The sequence below is a fragment of the Poromitra crassiceps genome, assembly GCF_964638095.1.
Source record: "Poromitra crassiceps genome assembly, chromosome: 13".
Lineage (NCBI taxonomy): Eukaryota > Metazoa > Chordata > Actinopteri > Beryciformes > Melamphaidae > Poromitra > Poromitra crassiceps.
The window spans coordinates 42,894,288-42,919,068 of record NC_139644.1 but is presented as its reverse complement, the minus strand read 5'-3'; the positions used below and the strand labels follow the sequence as shown (position 1 = coordinate 42,919,068).

The window sequence follows — 24,781 nt, the reverse complement described above, 5'->3', positions numbered from 1 at the left end:
TCAAGTTGTTCTTTATACGAGAAGTTTTGCTGGAGTTTTTGACCTCTTGAAATCAATATTTGTGTGCATAATTTTCAATGACGCAATAAAAAATATCCGCTTGCATTTATGAGTTCAAACAGTCAACATCTCGTGCAGTTTACAACTGAAATACTAGGGTCAATTGCCTTTGTGTGGGCGTGCGTTTCGCAGCACGGTGTGTTGCAACAACTAAAGGGGGGGTTCCCGTGTTGCGCTGTTATAACTGGCCCTCTTTTAGAGGCATGACTGGCATGCTTAAGATGGATGGCATCCACCCTACCCCATTGGGTGCTAGCACCTTATCAAAAAACCTGGATAGTTGCCTACGGCAAACCCAGACTACTATCCTTGAATGACAGTTTCACCCACAACATGCAGGGCCACAGGCTGCTAGACAGCCTGTTAGTTCTACTTGTGCGGTTATGGAGTCTGCTAGTTCAATTAACTTAGTCTATCCAATACAGACTGTGCTCCGTCCGCGCCGCACTATTACTAGTAACCGACCCATAAACGCTCTGCAATATCCTAACCCAAACCTTATTGTTATTAATCCGACTGTTACCACCGCCGCTCCGTCTCCGTATTATACCACGATCTCTCAAATTAGCACAGTTTCTCTTCGTCGCTCCGTCCCCTCACGCCGCTCTCGTCCACCCCTCAAAACGTCAAACACCAACCTCATTGAGATTAAATCTACTCTTGGTATCGAATGCTCTAAATTAACTAATATTGATGATAAATCTATTCGATTTGGATTCATTAATATCAGATCAATCACCAATAAAGCCCTCCTCGTCAATGACTTAATCATTGAACATAATATTGACGTTATGGGATTATGCGAAACCTGGCTAAAACCGGACGTTGTTCTTCCACTCATTGAAGCCTCCCCCCCTAACTTTGACAATTCGCATGTTGCCAGAATGTCAAGAAATGGTGGGGGCGTTGGCCTAATTTATAACTCAAATCTAGGTCTTCTGCAGGATCAAAAGTATAAGCTCCTATCTTGTGAGATACTTACTATGAGACACTCTAATATAGCTGGCCTCGGAGCCTTCTACCTAGTTATGCTCTACCGCCCACCTGGGCCCTATTCATCTTTTCTTGATGAATTTTCCAATTTTCTCTCTGACCTCGTAACCCGCACGGATAATATCCTTATCATTGGCGATTTCAATATTCATGTTAACCGTAAAGCTGACCCACTCTGCAAAGCCTTTCTATCTTTAGTCGACACCCTTGGCTTTGCTCAGTTGGTTCATGAACAAACGCATTCTAACGGCAACACGCTTGATCTCGTCCTTGCTCGTGGGATTAACGTCTCAGATCTGTCAGTCATGATTTACCCTCCAGCACTGTCAGATCATTATCTCATTCAATTTAAAATAGACCTGCCCCTCCGGCAATCAAACCTAGCCGATACCTATACCGCCCGGCGTATCGATAGTTCTACTCCCACTGAACTCGCTGATTTGTTATCGGGCCGCTTTCCTCTCTCCCAGAGCGGATCGACTCCATTAATGAATTCACAAATCAATTTAATTCAATCCTACTCGCCTCGCTTGATTCTATCGCACCTCTACGTACTAAAATCCGTCGCCCTAAAAAACCCTCGCCTTGGTATACTGACGATACACGCGCACAAAAACTAATATGCAGAAAACTAGAACGTAAATGGCGATCATCCAAGCTTGAAGTCTATCGACTAGCTTGGAGTGATAGCCTATTAAAATACAAATGTATGCTCTCCGCTGCAAGAGCCTCCTACCTATCAGATCTTATTAACACTAATAAAAATAATCCTAAATTTTTATTTGACACGGTCGCAAATCTTACTCGCAAACCATCCCCCAATACAAACTCTCCATTTACAGCTAATGACTTCCTTGACTTCTTTAACCGTAAAATTATCTGTATTAGAGATGAAATTAGCAACTCTCTATTACTCACAAAGGGTGCTAACCCCTTTCCTAGCCCTGTCCTTAGAACCTTAGACGAGAGTACTATACTCTCGAATTTTGAGACTATCTCCTTAAATGCACTTTCAAAAATTGTACTTTCATCTAAATCCACAACCTGTTTATTCGACCCTCTCCCTGCAAAGTTGATTAAGGAACTCCTTCCAATACTAGGCCCCCCCTTACTTAACATTATCAATAGCTCCCTCTCCTCTGGCATTGTCCCTGCCTCCTTCAAATCTGCTGTAATCAAACCTCTACTTAAAAAGCCAAACCTTGATTCTGAGGTTCTTAACAACTTCAGGCCAATCTCAAATCTCCCCTTCCTCTCTAAAGTTCTTGAAAAAGTAGTCTCGACACAATTAACTGACTACCTCTCGCATAATAAACTTCTCGATCCCTTTCAATCTGGTTTTAGATCACTCCATAGTACTGAAACTGCTCTTACAAAAGTAACCAATGACCTTCTCCTCGCGTCCGACTCTAATTTCTCCTCTCTTCTCATTTTATTAGACTTAAGCGCAGCCTTCGATACAATCGATCATAAGATCCTCCTAGACCGCTTATCTAACTACGTAGGTATCCGGGGCACTGCCCTATCCTGGCTAAAGTCATATTTGTCTGATAGGACACACTATGTCTCATATAAAAATATTATGTCCACATTCTCCTCAGTGAAGTTTGGTGTACCGCAGGGATCAGTCCTGGGTCCCTTACTCTTTGGAGTTTACTTACTGCCTCTTGGCGAAATTTTCCGTAGATATGGCATTAACTTCCACTGTTATGCCGACGATACCCAAATTTATATACCAATTAGACCAGACGATCGCTCTAAACTCGCTAATCTTGAATCCTGCTTAATCGCTGTTACAGATTGGATGTCAAATAATTTCTTACGACTAAACGCCAACAAAACTGAACTACTAGTTGTTGGCCCAAAAACCCAACTTCCATTTCTCACTGATCTTAGTCTGAACATTGAGAACTGCGTAATTACTCCAAACTCAAAGGTGAAAAACCTAGGTGTTACCTTTGATCCTACTCTGTCATTCGATGCTCACATTAAGGACATCACTAAAATAGCTTTCTTTCATCTTCGCAATATCTCAAAGATCCGTCCCTTGCTAAATGCAATGGATGCCGAAACCTTAATACACGCCTTTGTTTCATCTAGACTCGATTACTGTAATGTCCTATTCTCTGGCCTTCCACTTTGTAGCACAAATAAATTACAACTCGTGCAAAACGCCGCTGCTAGAATTCTAACTAGAACTAAGAAGTTTGATCATATAACTCCGGTCTTAATCTCCCTCCACTGGCTCCCAATTCAGGCCAGATCAGACTTTAAGGTGCTTCTGTTAACCTATAAATCTTTGCACGGGCTCGCACCTCCGTACTTATCTGAGCTAATCATTCCTTATGTTCCCACGCGTACTCTCCGCTCACAGGACGGTAATTATCTTACCGTCCCTAAAATTAAGAAAAAATCAGCAGGTAGCAGAGCATTTTCTTACCGTGCTCCACATCTCTGGAACCAGCTTCCTCTGTCAGTTAGGGAAGCTGGCTCCATTGAAATCTTCAAAACTAGACTCAAAACCCATTTATTCTCCCAATCATTTGGTTGTGCTTGATGGTTATGTTTGATGATGTCATTCTCTAGAAATATTTATTAGCTCTTGAGTACACACAATCCTGAATTGCTGAGCGGGCTGTCTCAAGCCAGCAATATCAGTATAAACTTAGACTTGACCTAATTTAAATAATATGGCATCAGTCGACCCAGTAGCCTAGATAGAAAATCAAATAGTTGGTGAATAAACTTAGTCCTGAACTGCTGAGCGGGCTATCTCAAGCCAGCAGTATCAGTATAAATTTAGACTGGACCTAATTTAATAATATGGCATCAGCCGATCCAGTAGCTCAGATATAAAATCAAATAGCTGGTGAATAAACTTAGTCCTGAACTGCTGAGCGGGCTATCTCAAGCCAGCAGTATCAGTATAAACTTAGACTTGACCTAATTTAATTTAATAATATGGCATCAGCCGATCCAATAGCTCAGATATAAATTCAAATAGCTGGTGAATAAACTTAGTCCTGAACTGCTGAGCGGGCTATCACAAGCCAGCAGTATCAATATAAACTTAGACTTGACCTAATTTAATAATATGGCATCAGCCGATCCAGTAGCTCGGATATAATATCAAATAGCTGATGAATAAACTTAGTCCTGAACTGCTGAGCGGGCTATCTCAAGCCAGCAGTATCAGTATAAACTTAGACTTGACCTAATTTAATAATATGGCATCAGCCGACCCAGTAGCTCAGATATAAAATCAAATAGCTGGTGAATAAACTTAGTCCTGAACTGCTGAGCGGGCTATCTCAAGCCAGCAGTATCAGTATAAACTTAGACCTAGACTACCTAGACCTGAATTAGCAGTATAATATTAGTCATCCTAAATAATCCTAATAAATTTTGATTTGACCTAATTTTATTGTTGTCTATAGAGTTAGTTCCACCTCTGCGCAGATTCCCCCGCTCTCTTCTCTCTCTCCCCCTCAGGTGTCCTTCATTGGCCTGACGTACACCCCACCGCTGCAGCCCTAGGTCCGGCCGTCATCGCCCTAGCCACCTGTCGTCACTCTAGGCCATCTACCCACTACTCCTTCTACTGTCTGACACCCCGGGCTCATCACCATCACCGACCCCTATCCTCATCATCCTGGTCACCTGCTTGCCTAAGGGAAGGGGGGGGCGCCCCCCCAGCCCCCCCCCCCCGCCGCCTCATCATCACCTCCAACTCCTATCCTCCCCTCCTCTTAATCATCACCTCCGACTCCTATCCTCCCCTCCCCTCCTCTTAATCCATGTCACCAACGCGGACTCATGGATTCCTCAGATCATCCTCATGGAACTCCCAATCTTGTTACCCCTTTTTGTCACCTAGCTAACTAACTAGTATTCTCTAAACCTACGAACACTTAAAGACTGCATTTTCTATTTCTTTTTGGACTCTACTTTTTAGATTTTCAACTCCCTTCCCTGATCTTAGGATAATTTAAAAATTACATTTTTATATCCCTTCTGTTGGACTCTTTTTTACATTTTCAATTTTCTGTTCTCTTGTACATTTTATTTCCATAATAAACCATTCACAGAGTTTCATTATCGGAAACTCTGTGCATGGTTTAGCCCGGCATCTCTCGGCCTGTCTCGGAGGGGAGTCCCCAGATGGGGGTCCGCTGCTGTGGCCTGGGTGGGCCCGTCCCCCGCGTGGCCTGCTCTCACGCTCTCAGTCACTATGCTGGTGGCTGGGGGCTGGGGGGGCGGGTCGCGTGGGGGCTGGGTCCGCCCGGACCGCAGCAATTGGCCCCTAGCACAACGACCTCACAAGGTTCCTCCTCAGCCAAGTCACTGGGGCAATCCATGTGGCGATCCATATGGTGGAAAGGTTTTCTTGCGTTCACTGGGGGTGAGGGGGTGCCGCTGTGTCCCGGCCTGGCCTTCCCTCCCACGCCTTATGTGGGCGGGGGCCGGGTCGGGGGGCATCGGTACTCTTCATCACTGGTCGAGGGCTGCCGGTTGGTTTAGAACAGCTTAGGTAGGCGATAGATTAGCTACAGCCTAAGGCTGACCTGTTAGTGTTCAGGCTAAAATCAGACTAGAGCAGGGTAGGATAGGCCAGATTAGGCTGTAGATTAGCTAGATACTATGTCCCAGTTAGCTCTGGTTAATGCTTAGAGTAGTCAGTTGTCTGATCTTCTCCCCCCCCCCTCTCTTTCCCCCTTCCCCCGCTTCTTCCCTTCTTCCCCCTTCTTGTTCTCCTCTCTTTCCATGCTCTTTCCTCCCCCACATCCCACCGCCCCCCCCCCTCCCTTCTCCTGCTCTCTCCTCATTCTCCCCCCCTCTGCTCCTTCTCCTCTTCTCCCCTATTTTCCTGAATCCCTGCCACTTCCTGCTCTCCCTTCTCTCACATTCCCCCTGCTCTCCTTCCCCTGCACCCTCCCACCTCTCCTTCTCTGCCTCTCTGTCCTCCCCCCTCTCTCACATTCCCCCTGCTCTCCTTCCCCTGCACCCTCCCACCTCTCCTTCTCTGTTCTCTCCTCCTCCACATTTCCCATTTTCCCCCCACCCTCGCCCTAATCCGGGCCCGTATCCTACTCCCTCCCTCCACCCTAGACCCTACCTCTACTCTCTGTCCTCCCCCCTCTCTCACATTCCCCCTGCTCTCCTTCCCCTGCACCCTCCCACCTCTCCTTCTCTGTTCTCTCCTCCTCCACATTTCCCATTTTCTCCCCACCCTCGCCCTAATCCGGGCCCGTATCCTACTCCCTCCCTCCACCCTAGACCCTACCTCTACTCTACCTCCCCTGTACCCTTCCACCTCTCCTTCTCTGTTCTCTCCTCCTCTCTGTCCTCTCCCCTCTCTCACATTCCCACTGCTCTCCTTCCCCTGCGCCCTCCCACCTCTCCTTCTCTGTTCTCTCCTCCTCTCTGCCCTCTCCTCCCTCTCACATTCCCCCTGCTCTCCCTCCCCTGCACCCTCTCCTTCTCTGTTCTCTCCTCCTCCACATTTCCCATTTCTCCCCACCCTCGCCCTAATCCGGGCCCGTATCCTACTCCCTACCCTACCCCTACCCTGGCTCTCCCTCCCCTGCACCCTCATCTCTCCTCCTCTGTTCTCTCCTCCTCCACATTTCCTATTTTCTCCCCACCTCCCCCCTCTCCTCCCTCCTCCCTCTCCCTCCCTCCTCCACTCTCCTGCTTTCTTCAAATGTTCAAATGTTATCTTTATTCTGTATATTCTTGTTACTGTGTGTTAGCTAGAATCAGCTAGACATACTTTCTGTGAAGCCCTCTGAGACATGCTTGTGAATTAGGGCTATATAAATAAACTTGACTTGACTTGACTTGACTCTCCTGCGCGTAGGGCTGCACAATTAATCAAATATTAATCGTGATCAAGATTTTGGCTTCCCACAAAGATGAAAACAAGAGAATCGAGATAAAACGTGCCGCATTCCATTTAGCGATGTTGCGCTCGTTTTGTCTTGTGTGGTAAATCCAGCGCACCCCTTTCCCTCACAGTGGTGCGCTCCACTCCTCCTCCACAGCACCAACAGGCTGTGTTGTTGTTGTTTCAGCTCGAGTGTCGGTACAGGATCAGCTCGCCCTACAGGAGAGTGATCGGCTCGGGGTCCACAACTACAGATGAAGTTAAACTCTCACAACATTTATTGTCAAAAAGTAAGGCTCATGTTTATGGTCCTGTAACACTTGAATCATGATCATTGAATGTTTGTATGATTCATATTTTTTATGTCCATCATGTCTGATAACAGTAGCTTAGCTTGGTAGCTCATCTAAAAGCTGTCGGCCATTTTGCTCACATTAATGGCACGTGCCCGACGTACAGTACAGCCAATCACAATGCGTGCCCGAGCCGATCTTGTAGCCAAGCCGAAATTGCGCCGACACCGGCGTGTTTGTCCGTTTATATTTTTAAACCTATCCTTTATTCATCAACTTCAAACGTCCTATCCAAATCGCTATGCATGCATACTCTCCAAAGGGACGCAGGAAAAGTATGTCAGGGCCTGCAGCCATCACGCGCACGCAAACACCTCGTTCAAAGCAAGTATCTCCACCAAGGACGTCACGGCGGCTCAGTGGTTAGCACTGTCGCCTCACAGCAAGAAGGTTGTGGGTTCAAATCTCGGCGACGGTCCTTTGCATGTTCTCCCCGTGTTTTATATGCTTTTGAAATTATTTTTTTGGTTAGCCAGCAGTCTCTCACCAATTTGGTAGAATGGCCCGTATATTTCTCCATCTTTCCTCCTCAGATCTAACCTGACACCGCCACATGGTTTGATTTCACATAACCATCTAGTCAAGTCAAGTCGCTCGGGAAACCGTTTCAAAGGGTAAAGGGCAGGTGATTGGATGAACCATCTGTCTGTCACGCCTATATCACAGGCTCGCTCTCGCTGGTGTCACACCTAAAGCCCGCCCATAGCTGCCTCCTAGGACGCTGATTGGTGTGAATCACTGGTGGTTCAGATTCAAACCAATAGAGTGAAGCGTGGCAAGACCGTGTGATCGTGATCTCACGATGTCGCGTGTCTCATTGGCTGAAACACGTTGATGGCTCTTCCAACATGCCCGGATATTTAGCCTGCTAGATATCTGTCGGGTGTATGTGACTCATCGGGCGAGCACTCTGTGAGCTTCCCGGTCGCGTCTGTGGACAGCCCACACATAGAGACATCTGGGGACAGCTCACACATAACGATCGTGCGCCGATTTGCCTCGGATTGCGGTTGTGGTGAGTGCGCCGAGGGCTGGTATCATCATGTGATCTCAATTGAGCTTAAAGTGGAACTGAACCTGTTGGTCACGTGCATAATGAGTCCGTTTCAGACTGAAAACATAGTTTGTCTAAGATGACAGGTTGAGAGGCGGGTCATAGTATCATGCCGATGATTTTATTTGACAATTCTGGGGACTGGATTGGGCTTTGGCCAATCCTGGCGTGTTCCGCCTCCAAATCGAGTGGGATTCAGTGTGTTGCCCTCGGGAAGAGCCTTTTGACAAGAGGAGCGGAGCTCAGCGACCCGCAGGCAACCAGCTGCCTTCGTGTTGCCGAGCGGAGAGTGCAGCACGTCGGCCTGGAATCTCCGAAGTACGACCCCTGACAACCAAGCTCTCGGATGCGCGCACCATTATCGCTGCTGTAACGATACGATATCCCTGGAATGCGCGTTTTAACGAGCCAGTTACATTTCTTTGCATTCTTAGAGATTATAGTTTTTGTTTTTTGTTCATGTTTCTAACAATTGGCCAAGTTAGTAGTTAGTTTATGGGATAGGAATTCTGCCAGATGACAGGCACTAGGCGCCATTTTCGAAAATTATCCTGAAATGAAGATTTGATTGACAGCTGCATGTCGTGATATGATTGGTTGAAATGGGGTAGAAATTTGATAGTACTAGGTGACGTCAGCAAACTGTACATTACTGTTATCAATGAAATCTTGAAAAATGAACTTTTGATGTGAAAAAGTGTGAAAAACGAAAGAAATTCGATTGTTGTGATTTTGTTTGCATACATTATTAAATATGTGCACTGCATACCCAGGTTTTTTAACTAAAAGAAAAGAAAAGTCATTTTTGGGTTCAGCTCGACTTTAACTGGCTCCCTGGTTACCTTGGAGAAGTAGCCGACCAGGTGGCAGCCTGTGTTGTCAGCCTCGGTCATGACGTAGAAGAGGAAAGGCTCAACATCGTAATACAGTGTCTTGTGGTCCAGGAAGAGTTTCGCCAGGAGACACAGGTTCTGACAGTAGATCTGTGGACACACACATCGCAATATAATACAGTACAACAATATAATACAGTACAACAATATAATACAGTACATCAATATAATACAGTACAACAATATAATACAGTACAACAATATAATACAGCACATCAATATAATACAGTACATCGGGTCTCTTATGGTTACTAGAAATATCGCATGCTCATTTCGAGCTTCGCGCGCTCCACACCGCCTCCGACTTATTGTAGTAGAGAGAGAATATAATGTGGTTAGGAAGGAAAGGGAGGAGAAGGGCAAAAAGCATGTGTGCTCACCTTGTTCTTCTTGCCGTCCACCTCGAACACGGAGATGTTTCCCTTGCGGTAGATCTCGTCTCCAGGAGGGTGCTTCCATACACACTTGGCCTTGATGCCACAGAGATGACCAAGAAGAGACCACAGTGATAGTTCATTTACACACACTACTACAGGCTACTTTCACATAGTCACTTGCACAGTGTTTGCGGGCGTATCTTCTTGGTGTATAGCACACAATCAGATGATGTGCGACTATACAGAAGGTTTGAAATAGAACAACCATTAAACAGGTAGGAAAACTGACCGGAGGGGGGAGGAGGAGGGGGGTTTTTTCATACTTTTTAAAGCCTTAACCCATTGATAGCTGATGCAGCATTTGTGTGTGTATCCCTTTAAGACGGTTCGCGGTCTTAAAGGGATACACACACACAAATGCTGCATCAGGTATCAATGGGTTAAACTAGTGTCCTCTAGTAAGAGAGTGGCGTCAGCGGAGGACCAAAATGCGAGACTCATTAGCCAATGAACAGCAAGGAATGGGTCTCGCGCTACTTTTGCATGTGAAAATAAAGCCGATAATGTACAATTTGATTCATTTCAAGGGATGAAAAACCCTTTCAAAGTACAACACTGTCTATTTTGTTGCAACTCGACAGTGCTGCTTTTTTTACTCAAGAGTTCCACTTTCTACTTCCTGGAAAAAAAACTGGTCCATTGGGGTGAATGGAGATGTCAGAACTCTTCTATTATACGGCTCTGGGTTAAACCAAGCATACACTGTACGAATCGAGCCTGTTTCTGACCCGATTTGTGTGCGGCTCGTTTTAGAGTCTGGCCGAATTTGAACTTCTCCGGGCGTGCAGAGGCACGAGTCATCAGGACAGAGAGAGATATCATATGAGCCTTGCTACCTGCAACGGAGCTTGAATAGCCAGAATGGTCCACAGGAACCGATGAGCCGTTTCATCTTCTGTTCTACACGTACGATATGAAATGAGCACTCAGGTCGTGGCTCGACGGTCGGACCGTACAGTGTGAGCACATAACTCGGAACTTTGTCTTTACTTCGCAGACGATTTACTAGGACATTGGTTCCCAAACTGTGGTCCGCGGACGCTCCACCTGGTGGTCCGCCAGAGAATTGCTTCTCCTTCTTTTTTTTCTTCTTTAGTTTCTACATACACATTAAACCAGTTTCTACATAAACATTAAACCTGAGTAGCAGCCGGATTGGGCAGATTTTTTGAAATATCACGATATTTGGGAAATATCACAACTTGGTGATTTTACTTTGAGAGGCTGCAGCAGGCTCAGTTTTAAAGCCAGAGTGAAGTTTCTGGTATCATATGAAACTAGAAGACTTAAGGAATCGATTTGTACCAACCATGTCATGCTAGCTTGTCAGGAAGGTAAAAATAACACTCCAAAGTTAGGCTACATTTTTAGTCCAGATGCGAAAATACTACTAGCTGGTTCAAAACACACACAGGGACGTGGTCCCTGGGAAATTTGGTTCGGGACTTAGTGGTACTTGGACGGAAAGGTTTGGGAACCCCTGTACTAGGAGATGCAATTAAACAACATTTCTAAAATGATACAGTGCATGGGAGCCAGCCCATTAGATAATTAGACAGATAGTTTTAGGTCTTTTTCAGACTTTTTGAGGACCTGCAGATACCCTGAAAAGGAGGTGGGGGGTGGAGAGACTTAAAAAGCTGCCTCACCATGTGCCTGCGCAGAATGGTCTGGCTCTTCATGTACTTGAGGCAGAACTCGCACATGTAGAGCCTCCCCAGGCGGGCGTACTCCTCCGGGTATGGAGAGTGGTACCACGTGTCCAGCTCGTAGCGGCCAAACACGATAGTCTTGATCATGTTGCTGCCCTCCGACACCTGGCCCGAAAGACGCAGCTTCTCCTGTATGAGGTGGGACAGGAGGGAGGAAGAGAGGAGAGGGGTGGAGAGGGGACGAAGGGGGGAGAGAATGGTATGAGACAAGGGAAAGGGTCAGTAGAGCCAGAGGTCAGGAGAGCCAGAGGTCAGTAGAGCCAGAGGTCAGGAGAGCCAGAGGTCAGTAGAACCAGAGTTCAGTAGAACCAGAGGTCAGTAGAGACAGAGGTCAGTAGAGCCAGAGAGACAGAGGTCAGAAGAGACAGAGGTCAGGAGAGCCAGAGGTCAGTAGAGACAGAGGTCAGTAGAGCCAGAGGTCAGTAGAGACAGAGGTCAGGAGAGACAGAGGTCAGTAGAGCCAGAGGTCAGGAGAGCCAGAGGTCAGGAGAGCCAGAGGTCAGGAGAGACAGAGGTCAGTAGAGAGAGAGGTCAGTAGAGCCAGAGGTCAGGAGAGCCAGAGGTCAGGAGAGCCAGAGGTCAGGAGAGCCAGAGGTCAGGAGAGCCAGAGGTCAGGAGAGACAGAGGTCAGTAGAGACAGAGGTCAGGAGAGCCAGAGGTCAGGAGAGCCAGAGGTCAGTAGAGACAGAGGTCAGGAGAGCCAGAGGTCAGGAGAGCCAGAGGTCAGGAGAGCCAGAGGTCAGTAGAGACAGAGGTCAGGAGAGACAGAGGTCAGGAGAGCCAGAGGTCAGTAGAGACAGAGGTCAGGAGAGCCAGAGGTCAGTAGAGACAGAGGTCAGTAGAGACAGAGGTCAGGAGAGCCAGAGGTCAGGAGAGCCAGAGGTCAGGAGAGCCAGAGGTCAGTAGAGACAGAGGTCAGGAGAGCCAGAGGTCAGTAGAGACAGAGGTCAGGAGAGCCAGAGGTCAGTAGAGCCAGAGGTCAGGAGAGACAGAGGTCAGGAGAGCCAGAGGTCAGTAGAGACAGAGGTCAGGAGAGCCAGAGGTCAGTAGAGCCAGAGGTCAGGAGAGCCAGAGGTCAGGAGAGACAGAGGTCAGTAGAGCCAGAGGTCAGGAGAGCCAGAGGTCAGGAGAGCCAGAGGTCAGGAGAGACAGAGGTCAGTAGAGACAGAGGTCAGGAGAGCCAGAGGTCAGTAGAGCCAGAGGTCAGTAGAGACAGAGGTCAGGAGAGACAGAGGTCAGTAGAGCCAGAGGTCAGGAGAGCCAGAGGTCAGGAGAGCCAGAGGTCAGGAGAGACAGAGGTCAGTAGAGAGAGAGGTCAGTAGAGCCAGAGGTCAGGAGAGCCAGAGGTCAGGAGAGCCAGAGGTCAGGAGAGCCAGAGGTCAGGAGAGCCAGAGGTCAGGAGAGACAGAGGTCAGTAGAGACAGAGGTCAGGAGAGCCAGAGGTCAGGAGAGCCAGAGGTCAGTAGAGACAGAGGTCAGGAGAGCCAGAGGTCAGGAGAGCCAGAGGTCAGGAGAGCCAGAGGTCAGTAGAGACAGAGGTCAGGAGAGACAGAGGTCAGGAGAGCCAGAGGTCAGTAGAGACAGAGGTCAGGAGAGCCAGAGGTCAGTAGAGACAGAGGTCAGTAGAGACAGAGGTCAGGAGAGCCAGAGGTCAGGAGAGCCAGAGGTCAGTAGAGACATAGGTCAGTAGAGACAGAGGTCAGGAGAGCCAGAGGTCAGTAGAGACAGAGGTCAGGAGAGCCAGAGGTCAGTAGAGACAGAGGTCAGGAGAGCCAGGTGGCACTTTGGAAAGCCTCGGCGGAGGCAACAACCAACAAAACAGGATGAAAAGCTCAGAGTGGCGTGTGAGAGAGCAGAGACGGCCCGGCCATGAGTGAAGGTGCAGAATAGCAAAAGATGGGAGAAGAAAAGAACTTTGTATGAGGAATCCAAAAGATATGGCATGGATTGTTATGAAACAACATTCTTCAGAAAATGGTGACAGAACATGGTGACAGGGGGTCAGCAAGAGCTGTTCAACACCATTTCATTGCCGCTCAGTATGATAAAACAAGGTCAATTTTGCAACTGTAATAAGCAGGACAATGATCATTATTTTGCCTACACCCCTACAGTGACGTCACACTCTGTTACAGTGATGTCACACTCTGTTTGAGGGTGCTACACCCCTACAGTGACGTCACACTCTGTTACAGTGATGTCACACTCTGTTTGAGGGTGCTACACCTCTACAGTGACATCATACTCTGTTTGAGGGTGCTACACCCCTACATTGACATCACACTCTGTTACAGTGATGTCACACTCTGTTTGAGGGTGCTACACCTCTACAGTGACATCATACTCTGTTTGAGGGTGCTCCACCTCTACAGTGACATCACACTCTGTTTGAGGGTGCTCCACCCCTACAGTAATATCACACTCTGTTTGAGGGTGCTACACCTCTACAGTGACATCATACTCTGTTTGAGGGTGCTCCACCTCTACAGTGACATCACACTCTGTTTGAGGGTGCTACACCTCTACAGTGACATCACACTCTGTTTGAGGGTGCTACACCTCTAGTCTACAGTGACGTCACACTCTGTTGGAGGGTGCTACACCTCTAGTCTACAGTGACGTCACACTCTGTTTGAGGGTGCTACACCTCTACAGTGACATCACACTCTGTTTGAGGGTGCTACACCCCTACAGTGACATCACACTCTGTTTGAGGGTGCTACACCTCTAGTCTACAGTGACGTCACACTCTGTTGGAGGGTGCTACACCTCTACAGTGACATCACACTCTGTTTGAGGGTGCTACACCTCTACAGTGACATCACACTCTGTTTGAGGGTGCTACACCTCTACAGTGACATCACACTCTGTTTGAGGGTGCTACACCTCTAGTCTACAGTGACGTCACACTCTGTTTGAGGGTGCTACACCTCTACAGTGACATCACACTCTGTTTGAGGGTGCTACACCTCTAGTCTACAGTGACGTCACACTCTGTTGGAGGGTGCTACACCTCTACAGTGACATCACACTCTGTTTGAGGGTGCTACACCTCTACAGTGACATCACACTCTGTTTGAGGGTGCTACACCTCTACAGTGACATCACACTCTGTTTGAGGGTGCTACACCTCTAGTCTACAGTGACGTCACACTCTGTTGGAGGGTGCTACACCTCTACAGTGACATCACACTCTGTTTGAGGGTGCTACACCCCTACAGTGACATCACACTCTGTTTGAGGGTGCTACACCTCTACAGTGACATCACACTCTGTTACAGTGACACCACCCTCTGTTTGATGGTGCTACACCCCTACAGTGACATCACACTCTGTTTGAGGGTGCTACACCTCTACAGTGACATCACACTCTGTTTGAGGGTGCTACACCTCTACAGTGACATCACACTCTGTTTGAGGGTGCTACACCTCTACAGTGACGTCACACTCTGTTTGAGGGTGCTACACCTCTACAGTGACATCACACTCTGTTTGAGGGTGCTCCACCCCTACAGTGACATCACACTCTGTTTGAGGGTGCTACACCTCTACAGTGACATCACACTCTGTTTGAGGGTGCTACACCTCTACAGTGACATCACACTCTGTTTGAGGGTGCTACACCTCTACAGTGACATCACACTCTGTTTGAGGGTGCTACACCTCTACAGTGACATCACACTCTGTTTGAGGGTGCTACACCTCTACAGTGACATCACACTCTGCTTGAGGGTGCTACACCTCTACAGTGACATCACACTCTGTTTGAGGGTGCTACACCTCTACAGTGACATCACACTCTGTTTGAGGGTGCTACACCTCTACAGTGACATCACACTCTGCTTGAGGGTGCTACACCTCTACAGTGACATCACACTCTGTTTGAGGGTGCTACACCTCTACAGTGACATCACACTCTGCTTGAGGGTGCTACACCTCTACAGTGACATCACACTCTGTTTGAGGGTGCTACACCCCTACAGTGACATCACACTCTGCTTGAGGGTGCTACACCTCTACAGTGACATCACACTCTGTTGGAGGGTGCTACACCTCTACAGTGACATCACACTCTGTTTGAGGGTGCTACACCTCTACAGTGACATCACACTCTGTTTGAGGGTGCTACACCCCTACAGTGACATCACACTCTGCTTGAGGGTGCTACACCTCTACAGTGACATCACACTCTGTTTGAGGGTGCTACACCCCTACAGTGACATCACACTCTGCTTGAGGGTGCTACACCTCTACAGTGACATCACACTCTGTTTGAGGGTGCTACACCCCTACAGTGACATCACACTCTGCTTGAGGGTGCTACACCTCTACAGTGACATCACACTCTGTTTGAGGGTGCTACACCTCTACAGTGACGTCACACTCTGTTTTCTGTGTCTGTAAAAGAATAACAAGTTTTGTTTGGGTCTGAATTGGGTCTGAAACTCAGCTGTGCATTCTTGGTACGTCTGCAACATTGTCAAGAGCTGAATTGAATAGCCTTGAATTTAGGTCATTCAACTCAATATATTTTAAGACTTTTTCGGGACTTGCATGCAGCTGGAGTGAATACCAAAGAGCAAACTGAAAAAAGATTTATTTTGAATTTTCCCTCTCATTCATTGTGACAGTCAGAGTAAGCCTGCCTAAAGCCTGCCCTGAAAATAACAAAACCCTCTCATCTGAATCAGTGAAGGGTACAATAAAAACAAGACCAGGTCAAACCTAGTATAGACGGTTTTCACCAGAGCGCAACCCCACAGCACTTCCCTTTTCTCAGCATTCGGCAAACTGCAGAAATATTCACTCGACATCGTTACTTTTGTTTTCGCCGCTCAGCTGTATAGACGGTTTTCACAGAATGGTCAGTCCTGCACTTGAATGTTTTTTTTCTTTTATGTCCATAGCAAACACTGCAACAGGAAGTGAGCGGGGTTCAATTTAGAATGTTTTTGTTGTCAAGTTAAAACCGTCTATATACTGTACCTGCCAACTCTTTTTCAAGGAAAGTGGCTATTGGCTGCTCAGCAAGTCACTAGAAGTCATCAGATGACATCACATGATAATTTGCATATCAATAAGGCCGCACTTGTTATGAACGCTGCCGTGCAGCCCGTTTGACTATGAAGTGCTGACTCCACCCGCCCGGGCTAGAGCCGTCGTACGCCGGTAACAATTACAACTGGACCCTATCCTACAGTCCCTGCTCTCAGTGGAGGGAGGGGGGCTGTGCTGTGTGGGATCATCAGACTTCTCTGTTTAGACACAAGTTGGGCAAACCGGCATCAGCCATACCAATTTATTGCCAGATGCTTTGGGATTCAACTCAACACATAAAAAAATTATCTGGAAAAAGTTGCCAGATTTAGAGTAGCCGGAGTGAGTAGGGATGCACCCATATGAACAGTTTTGCGAGTGACTCACTCGGCTCAGTGGATCGACATAATTTCTCTCTCTCTCACACATGTTCCGGCTGACCAATAGTGTAACTTCATCACTCACTCACTCACTCGGCAACATTCACTTTGTAGAGCTGGTGCCGTGTCACGGACCGGCTTAAAAAAGGAAGAGTAACAGAAAGTGATTGTACCAAACTAAGGAACATAATTGAGACTCCTCCTCCTGTGGCTGCAGAGGTGGCACAGGGGACTGAAGAAGAGAGGGAATGGGGGGGGGGGGGCAGAAAGTAAAGGGGGGAGGGTGGCGATGAGTTCTCTCTCTTACGAGGTGGTCGTCGGCACGTGCCTGGGCTTTCCTGAACAGCTCCAGGTCGTAGTCGCTGGTGATGTTCTCCAGCAGCGGTTCGCGGCTCGTCCCGTGACTCTGCCGGTGCTCCTGGTGGCAGAGACCGAGGAGGGGAGAGAAATGACAATGTTTTTTTGTTTTTGTTTTTGAAGGATCATGAATCAATTAGTAATTGGTAGGAATTTCAAAATATAATACAGGATGCATGTGAAGGTACGGAAGAGTATTAGGGCCATTGGTGATTTTTGTTTTTGTTTGTATTACCACAACCAGGGGAAGGGGGATAAATAGGAAATTCTTAGATTAAAATCAGAAATTTGCGAGTAAAAAAGCGCAGAAATTTGTGAGAGAGAGAAAATGTGGGGTGGGTTTCACAAGAGATAAAACGTTGAGATTCTAAGATTAAAGTCCCTGGAAACCAAAATCCGCAAAAACCTTCTAACTATTAAATTTAGGGTCTTATGTGAGTAATTGTGTGCCTCAGAAAGTAGTTGACATTACTTTCAACCCTAACCCCAAAAATCGACACTTTTCTACTAGGTCTGGATTTCCATTTCCTCATTGCGGTGCTAAAATGCATGATCTTATCACGTCATAAGATGTAATCGAATCACACACACGCACGCGCGCACACACACATTGACACACACACAGTAGCGCTGTGCACTCGCAGCGGCAGAGATCTCTTCCTCTCTGTCAGTAGGCTATGCGCCGAGCAACGCGCGAACACACACACACACACACTCCATCTCTCTTTCCTTCTCTCTCTCTCCGTTTTCCTCTCTCTCTCTCTCTCTCTCTCTCTCTCGGAGGAGACCTGCTGCAGACGGGACACGCCCACACAGTCCGCGGGAGAAAATACACTCTAAAATCTAATTGATTCTCATGACTTTTGCCATGACTGTCAAACCTAAATTTATATACTTTGCGACGTTCATCATCGTTCAAATTTGGCTGGTGGCTTATTAACATAGGTTCCTGTGATGTGATGAACTCAAAATGCTAAATAATAAATTAAAAAAAATCTGGTTTCCAGGGACTTTAAAGTCAGAAATGAGAGAGAGAGAGAGAGAGAGAGAGAGAGAGAGAGAGAATGACAAAAAGCAATTTTCTTCTTTTAATGTCAGAATTCTTTTTTCTTTTTCTCATAAAATTGCCCCCCTCCCCCTGGCTGTGGTAAAAACAAATTCACCTATGATGGCCCTAATACTCTTCCGAATGGAGGAGAGGAGAGTTTGATGGATCAAGTTTAATGTGATGGGGGATTAAAATAATTTTCCGGAGAAAACTTGCTGAAATAATAGACAGTTTATTTGAAAATGGATTGAAAGAATGACGTTTTCGTTTTCAGAAAACAGACTGAAAAAACAGAATGAATTCATTTGATAATCGATTAAAATAACTGCAATGATTTTAAAATGAGTGAAATAGGTGACGTAGCATAGATTGTTTCATTAGAGTAAAAGATATGTGTAACATACTGTGTCTTGCATTTGAAAATACATTTTGACAAACAGAAATGTTTTAGTTAATTTCTTCTGCTCTTTATTGACACAAGACATTCTGTTGTTCACCAATTCAAACAGACCACATGCGTGCGCACACACACACGTGCACACACACACACACACGTGCACACACACACACACGCGCACACACACACACACACGCACGCGCACACACGCGCCCCCGTGCACACACACACACGCACGCGCACACACACACACACACACGCCCGCGCGCGCGCACGCACACACTCGTCAAAACTCACCATGTATTTTTCCTTCTGCTCCTTATTGAGGCCAGTGTTTCTCTTCCTCCTCAGCTCAGTTACCTTCTCCTTGTAGCGCAACTGACGCTCTGTAGGGGTCTGAGAGCATGTGCACACACACACACATGCACACACACACACACACACACACACACACACACACACACGTGCACACACATCCACACACACACACACACACGTATAGGCATCAATGGGGCAAATGGCTTGCAGATAAGTTAACGTTACACATTTCACATTAAATACGCATAAAACTGCTGATTCTGATATAATAACCTGTGCATTGTGTGTGAACAAGCATTTTGTATGGGGAAATGGGGCTGACACCGTCCTGGCAGGAGACTTTTAGTGCATGACCCACCTAACATGCTGGCAGGAGACTTTTAGTGCATGACCCACCTAACCTAATGTATTTTCAGGAGACTTTTAGTGCATGACCCACCTAACATGCTGGCAGGAGACTTTTAGTGCATGACCCACCTAACCTAATGTATTTTCAGGAGACTTTTAGTGCATGACCCACCTAACATGCTGGCAGGAGACTTTTAGTGCATGACCCACCTAACATGCTGGCAGGAGACTTTTAGTGCATGACCCACCTAACATGCTGGCAGGAGACTTTTAGTGCATGACCCACCTAACATGCTGGCAGGAGACTTTTAGTGCATGACCCACCTAACCTAATGTATTTTCAGGAGACTTTTAGTGCATGACCCACCTAACATGCTGGCAGGAGACTTTTAGTGCATGACCCACCTAACCTAATGTATTTTCAGGAGACTTTTAGTGCATGACCCACCTAACTTAATGTATTTTCAGGAGACTTTTAGTGCATGACCCACCTAACTTAATGTATTTTCAGGAGACTTTTAGTGCATGACCCACCTAACTTAATGTATTTTCAGGAGACTTTTAGTGCATGACCCACCTAACATGCTGGCAGGAGACTTTTAGTGCATGACCCACCTAACCTAATGTATTTTCAGGAGACTTTTAGTGCATGACCCACCTAACATGCTGGCAGGAGACTTTTAGTGCATGACCCACCTAACCTAATGTATTTTCAGGAGACTTTTAGTGCATGACCCACCTAACTTAATGTATTTTCAGGAGACTTTTAGTGCATGACCCACCTAACCTAATGTATTTTCAGGAGACTTTTAGTGCATGACCCACCTAACCTAATGTATTTTCAGGAGACTTTTAGTGCATGACCCACCTAACCTAATGTATTTTCAGGAGACTTTTAGTGCATAACCCACCTAACCTAATGTATTTTCAGGAGACTTTTAGTGCATGACCCACCTAACTTAATGTAGTTTCAGGAGACTTTTAGTGCATAACCCACCTAACCTAATGTATTTTCAGGAGACTTTTAGTGCATGACCCACCTAACTTAATGTATTTTCAGGAGACTTTTAGTGCATGACCCACCTAACTTAATGTATTTTCAGGAGACTTTTAGTGCATGACCCACCTAACTTAATGTATTTTCAGGAGACTTTTAGTGCATGACCCACCTAACTTAATGTATTTTCAGGAGACTTTTTTTTCGTGCATCACCCACCTAACCTAATGTATTTTCAGGAGTGGCAATGGTATAAATGGAGGAGGAAATCGTTGTAATGGCTCACTCACTCCCTCTGATTTACTACAGCAAAATGCACATATGTGCATGGTATTTAATGCCAAGAGGAGGAGGAGAAAAGAAAGAAAGAAAGAAAGAAAAACGAGAAAGAAAGAAATAGTGTGTGTGTGTGCGCGCGTGCACGTGTTACCTGGTTCCTTGTGGAGTGTCTGTTCTCGTCGTGGCGGTGTGACAGTGTCCTCTCCTCGCTCTGTTTGTCACGTGATGATCCCTTGCCCTGACGAGAGAGACACACACACACACACACACACACACACACACACACACACACACACACACACACACACACACAGGACATGTGTAATGGAGGATTTCAGTTTAACGGACAGATGGGATAAATTCTGGACAAATATGAGATCTGTGTTTATTGTAGTGCTGCACGATTTGGGGAAAAGGTGCGATTTGCGGTTGTGATATAATAAACAAATGGTATCTAGGGTTGTGCCACGGTTTCACAGTATCACAGACTAAAATACATGACATATATTAAAATATAAAATATTATAAAAAATAAAAAAAATAAAACATTTGAATAGACTAGAGTATATATATATATATATATATATATATTAGAGATGTAACGGTATGAAAATTTCACATCACGATTATCGTGACCAAAATGATCACGTTATCGTATTATCACAGTATTTGTAAACAAAATTGCTGAAAATGTTTAAAAAGTACTGAGAGACTCACTGAAATCATTTTACGTTTTATATTGAAAACTCAGACACAAAAAGGATTGATACACTCACTGAAATCATTTCTCCAAGGCTGCGCGTTTGCATCTGGGAGACTGTTGCCAACTTTGGTTGATGATGGACAGTATTTACCATGTTTTTCAAAGCACTGTAATCACGGGACCACGGTTTTAATGATAATGAAAATTTGAAACATTACGGTTATCGCAAGGAATTTGATCGTTACATCCCTGATTATATATATATATATATATATATATATATTGTACACACTTACCTGGGCTCTTACCTATAAATCCCCATAGATGTGTGTGTGTGTGTGTGTGTGTGTGTGTGTGTGTGTGTGTGTGTGTGTGTGTGTGTGTGTACCTTGCATTCGTCAACAGAGAGGTTGTGGTAGAGAGGACAGCCCGATATGGAGAAGTGTCTCTCATGCCTCCCTGTTAGGTGGCCTGAGAGACAACGAGAGACACCGTGAGAGAGAGACAGAGAGACACCGTGAGGCAGAGACAGAGAAAGAGAAGAAAATAAAGTTTGAGAATAGATGGAATTCTCACAGAGAGTTCAAATCCAGCCTGGCAAAAATGAACCTGCACCACGCTCTTTAAGACATTTTAAAATTCAGGTGATTGGATTTTAGACTTTTGAAGCAAAATGCTGTGTTTCCACCCTCACCCAGTGAGTTGCACCCGGGCGTGGGACACTTCATGTTGAAGTTGTAGCTCTCGTGGAAGCGCCGCCGTTTGGGCCGGTGTGAAAGGTCGTGGGCAGCGGCCTCTTTGAGTGACAGCTCCTTGGCCAGTCGCTCGTCCTCCTCCTGGGAAACTACCAGGTCGTTGCCGGGGGACACGAGGTCGTTGCTGGGGCTGGACACCTCGAGGTCCGACTCCGAGGAGGGGGCGTTGCCCGTCGGAGTGCGAGGCGGGGTCTCGTCCTGGTCCGCCCCCTGCTTCGGGTCTGCTGAGCCAATCAGGAGACAGACAATGAGAAGGAATAATCAGGAAAATGTTGCCGAGTATAGACGTAAAGGCTGAGCAATTATATGGATAGTATATGAGACTAGATAGTATATGAGACTAGATAGTATATGAGACTAGATAGTATATGAGACTAGATAGTATATGAGACTAGATATCGTCTTAGATTGTTTTATATAATTTGATAAGTGTTGTCTTAATGGTTTTAAAGGGCTGCATTACAGTAAAGTGATGTCATTTTCTGAACTTACCAGACTGTTCTAGCTGTTCTATTAAGCCCCCTTTAGATTGGCCAAAAATCCCACTAATATCCACAAACTACTGGCATTGGCGACGGCTCTGCTAGGCTGGCGATATAAATCTTGGCCGTGGTCCAATGTGTTATTTTCCACCCTGTGTTCTTCTTCTACTCTCGATTCAATGTATTTCCTGCACCTTTTCTGGCACGCGTCAGTGATTCAGTGATTCCCACAGGCTGAAATTAGATTTTCTTAACAGTTAATTACATTACATTGACAGAATATGGCGACAGAAGCATGTCTCATGTACGAGCGTGACTCTCGTGAGAGCGAGGCGGCCGCAGATTTGGAGCGAGGCGCCGCAGTTGCTCCCCACCAACTGCGCCCGACTGCGGATGACAGAGGATGACGAGAAACGCATCAAGCTGAGCACCCATTGGTTCAACACCGGTGCATCACAAACCCACAGTGTGGGTGTAGAAACTTCAATGTTATATCTATTCCAAGTTGTCACTCACTCCATATTTTACATAAATAACACCTGCAATGCCCACATTCAAATAAAAATAGGCAAGCTGAAGGGCTGTGTCATTTGAGCAGTGTGCAGGGTGGCGCTAATGCATGTTTTAATTTGTTTACAAACCGCTGTTAAACAAAACTGTAGAAGAAGTGCGTAAGTGATTGACAGAAACTGATGATGTCATAGACATTGTGACATCCTCAATGATGTCATAAATGTCATCAGTGATGTCATCGGTGATGATTTTATTTTTTTATTAACCAGATAAAAACAATTGAGATGTAAAATCTCTTGTACAATTGTGACCTGGCAAGAAGGCAGCAACGTTGGCATGTAAGAAACAAAACAATAATAGAAACAACAATACCAACAACAACACAACAAAACGAGTAAAACAATATAGTATAAAAGTCCTGGGAACCATGAGGTCAGTCATTATTTGCCCAGGTGACAAAATGCACATTCAGGGTGTGTGCATGCAGACATATTTATCTTCTTCATAATCACGACACAGTGATAACAGATCGGCCTAGTGGTAGGTCACACACACACACACACACACACACACACACACACACACACACAGACACACACACACACACACACAGGAAAATGGATGAAACAGACTCTGGGAAGCCTCAGAGGCTTGTCCTGTCTCCTTCTCTTCCTCTCCCGCTTCCTCTCACCTTCATGTCAGTCCTTTCCTCCTTTCCTCCACCCCCCCCCCCTCCCCCCGCCCAGGAACAGCTCAGGGCTGTGAAGCTAATGGCTCATTTCCACCACATATAACAGCACAGTACAGCTCCACTCTATCTGGTATTACTCGGCTCTACTTGATATAGACTCTGTTTCCACAGCAAGTTTACTTGCCTCCGCCCACACCTGGTCGTCATAGCGACCGCATATCTGCCCTCCGCTCATAGCCGAAGTAGGCTATAAGTATAACATTAAATTGAAATCAATACACGGAACTTTTAAACTGATTATGAAATACTGGTGCCTCTAAATGACCTACAGTGTACATGGGCAAATGTGACAATCGGCTAGGAGAATGGATATCACTTTGTTGTTACTCAAACTCACATGCATGCACTGCGTGGGGACGGGAGAGGCGCTACGAGGAGAACCCCAGCGGCAACTCAACAGGCAAGACCGCAGCTTCGCCTGCGGCCTAGCGGAGCCAACTACAAAGGGCTTCCCGAGGAGCGCATGTTAAAGCTGAGCAAGGAGATCGATTTTATTTCACCAGCGCCAAAGGCAGCAACACAAAAGACTGATGGAAATAACATAACAGAAGAGCTAACTAAACTGGTATCCAGCAATGACAGTAGATGCCTACAGTAAACACGATTCTGCCTGACCAATCAGTCGTCTGCAGTGTTTTCATGTCACCGTATGGTACCGGGTCCACAGCCCTAGAACCTCAACAGAGCAGGGACCAAAAGCAGCACGACTCAACCCCGACTCAACCCGGGCTGTCCACGTTTTTGATCGGTGGAATGAGACAAAAAAGCGAGACGAGCTGTGCGGGGCCGCGTTGATACCAGCGGTGGAAATGGGCCATAATTGAACATGGAGGCTGAAGTCACGTGACACCATGCAGGCCAGAAACTGTAGCAGCTTTCACACCGGCCTTGAAAGCAGTAAAATACACAGAACATGTGATCCGTGCCTCCGATGCGAAAGTTGTGAAAGCGGGTTGGTGGATAATTGTGTTCCGCCTTTCAAAAATAAACTTAAGGAATGGTTCAAATCTAACCAACATTGCACCCA

General features: G+C 46.3%; 1 protein-coding gene across 6 annotated transcripts in view; it reads right to left on the bottom strand.

Moving 5' to 3' along the window:
• Window positions 1-24,781, bottom strand: part of LOC310787520 (histone acetyltransferase KAT7-like) — a gene marked incomplete at both ends in the record, with an annotated part of 46,519 nt that overhangs the window by 11,779 nt on the left and 9,959 nt on the right. For 2 of the 6 annotated variants that reach the window (XM_083648962.1, XM_083648958.1), the window contains 8 exons: window positions 9,190-9,330; window positions 9,621-9,710; window positions 11,327-11,518; window positions 17,114-17,224; window positions 18,906-19,004; window positions 20,702-20,788; window positions 21,642-21,724; window positions 21,948-22,232. In XM_083648962.1, the coding sequence (XP_083505088.1) occupies window positions 9,190-9,330; window positions 9,621-9,710; window positions 11,327-11,518; window positions 17,114-17,224; window positions 18,906-19,004; window positions 20,702-20,788; window positions 21,642-21,724; window positions 21,948-22,232 (1,088 nt within the window). The remainder of the gene's footprint in view (window positions 1-9,189; window positions 9,331-9,620; window positions 9,711-11,326; window positions 11,519-17,113; window positions 17,225-18,905; window positions 19,005-20,701; window positions 20,789-21,641; window positions 21,725-21,947; window positions 22,233-24,781) is intronic. The other 4 variants (XM_083648959.1, XM_083648957.1, XM_083648960.1 and 1 more) reach the window with 3 other exon arrangements.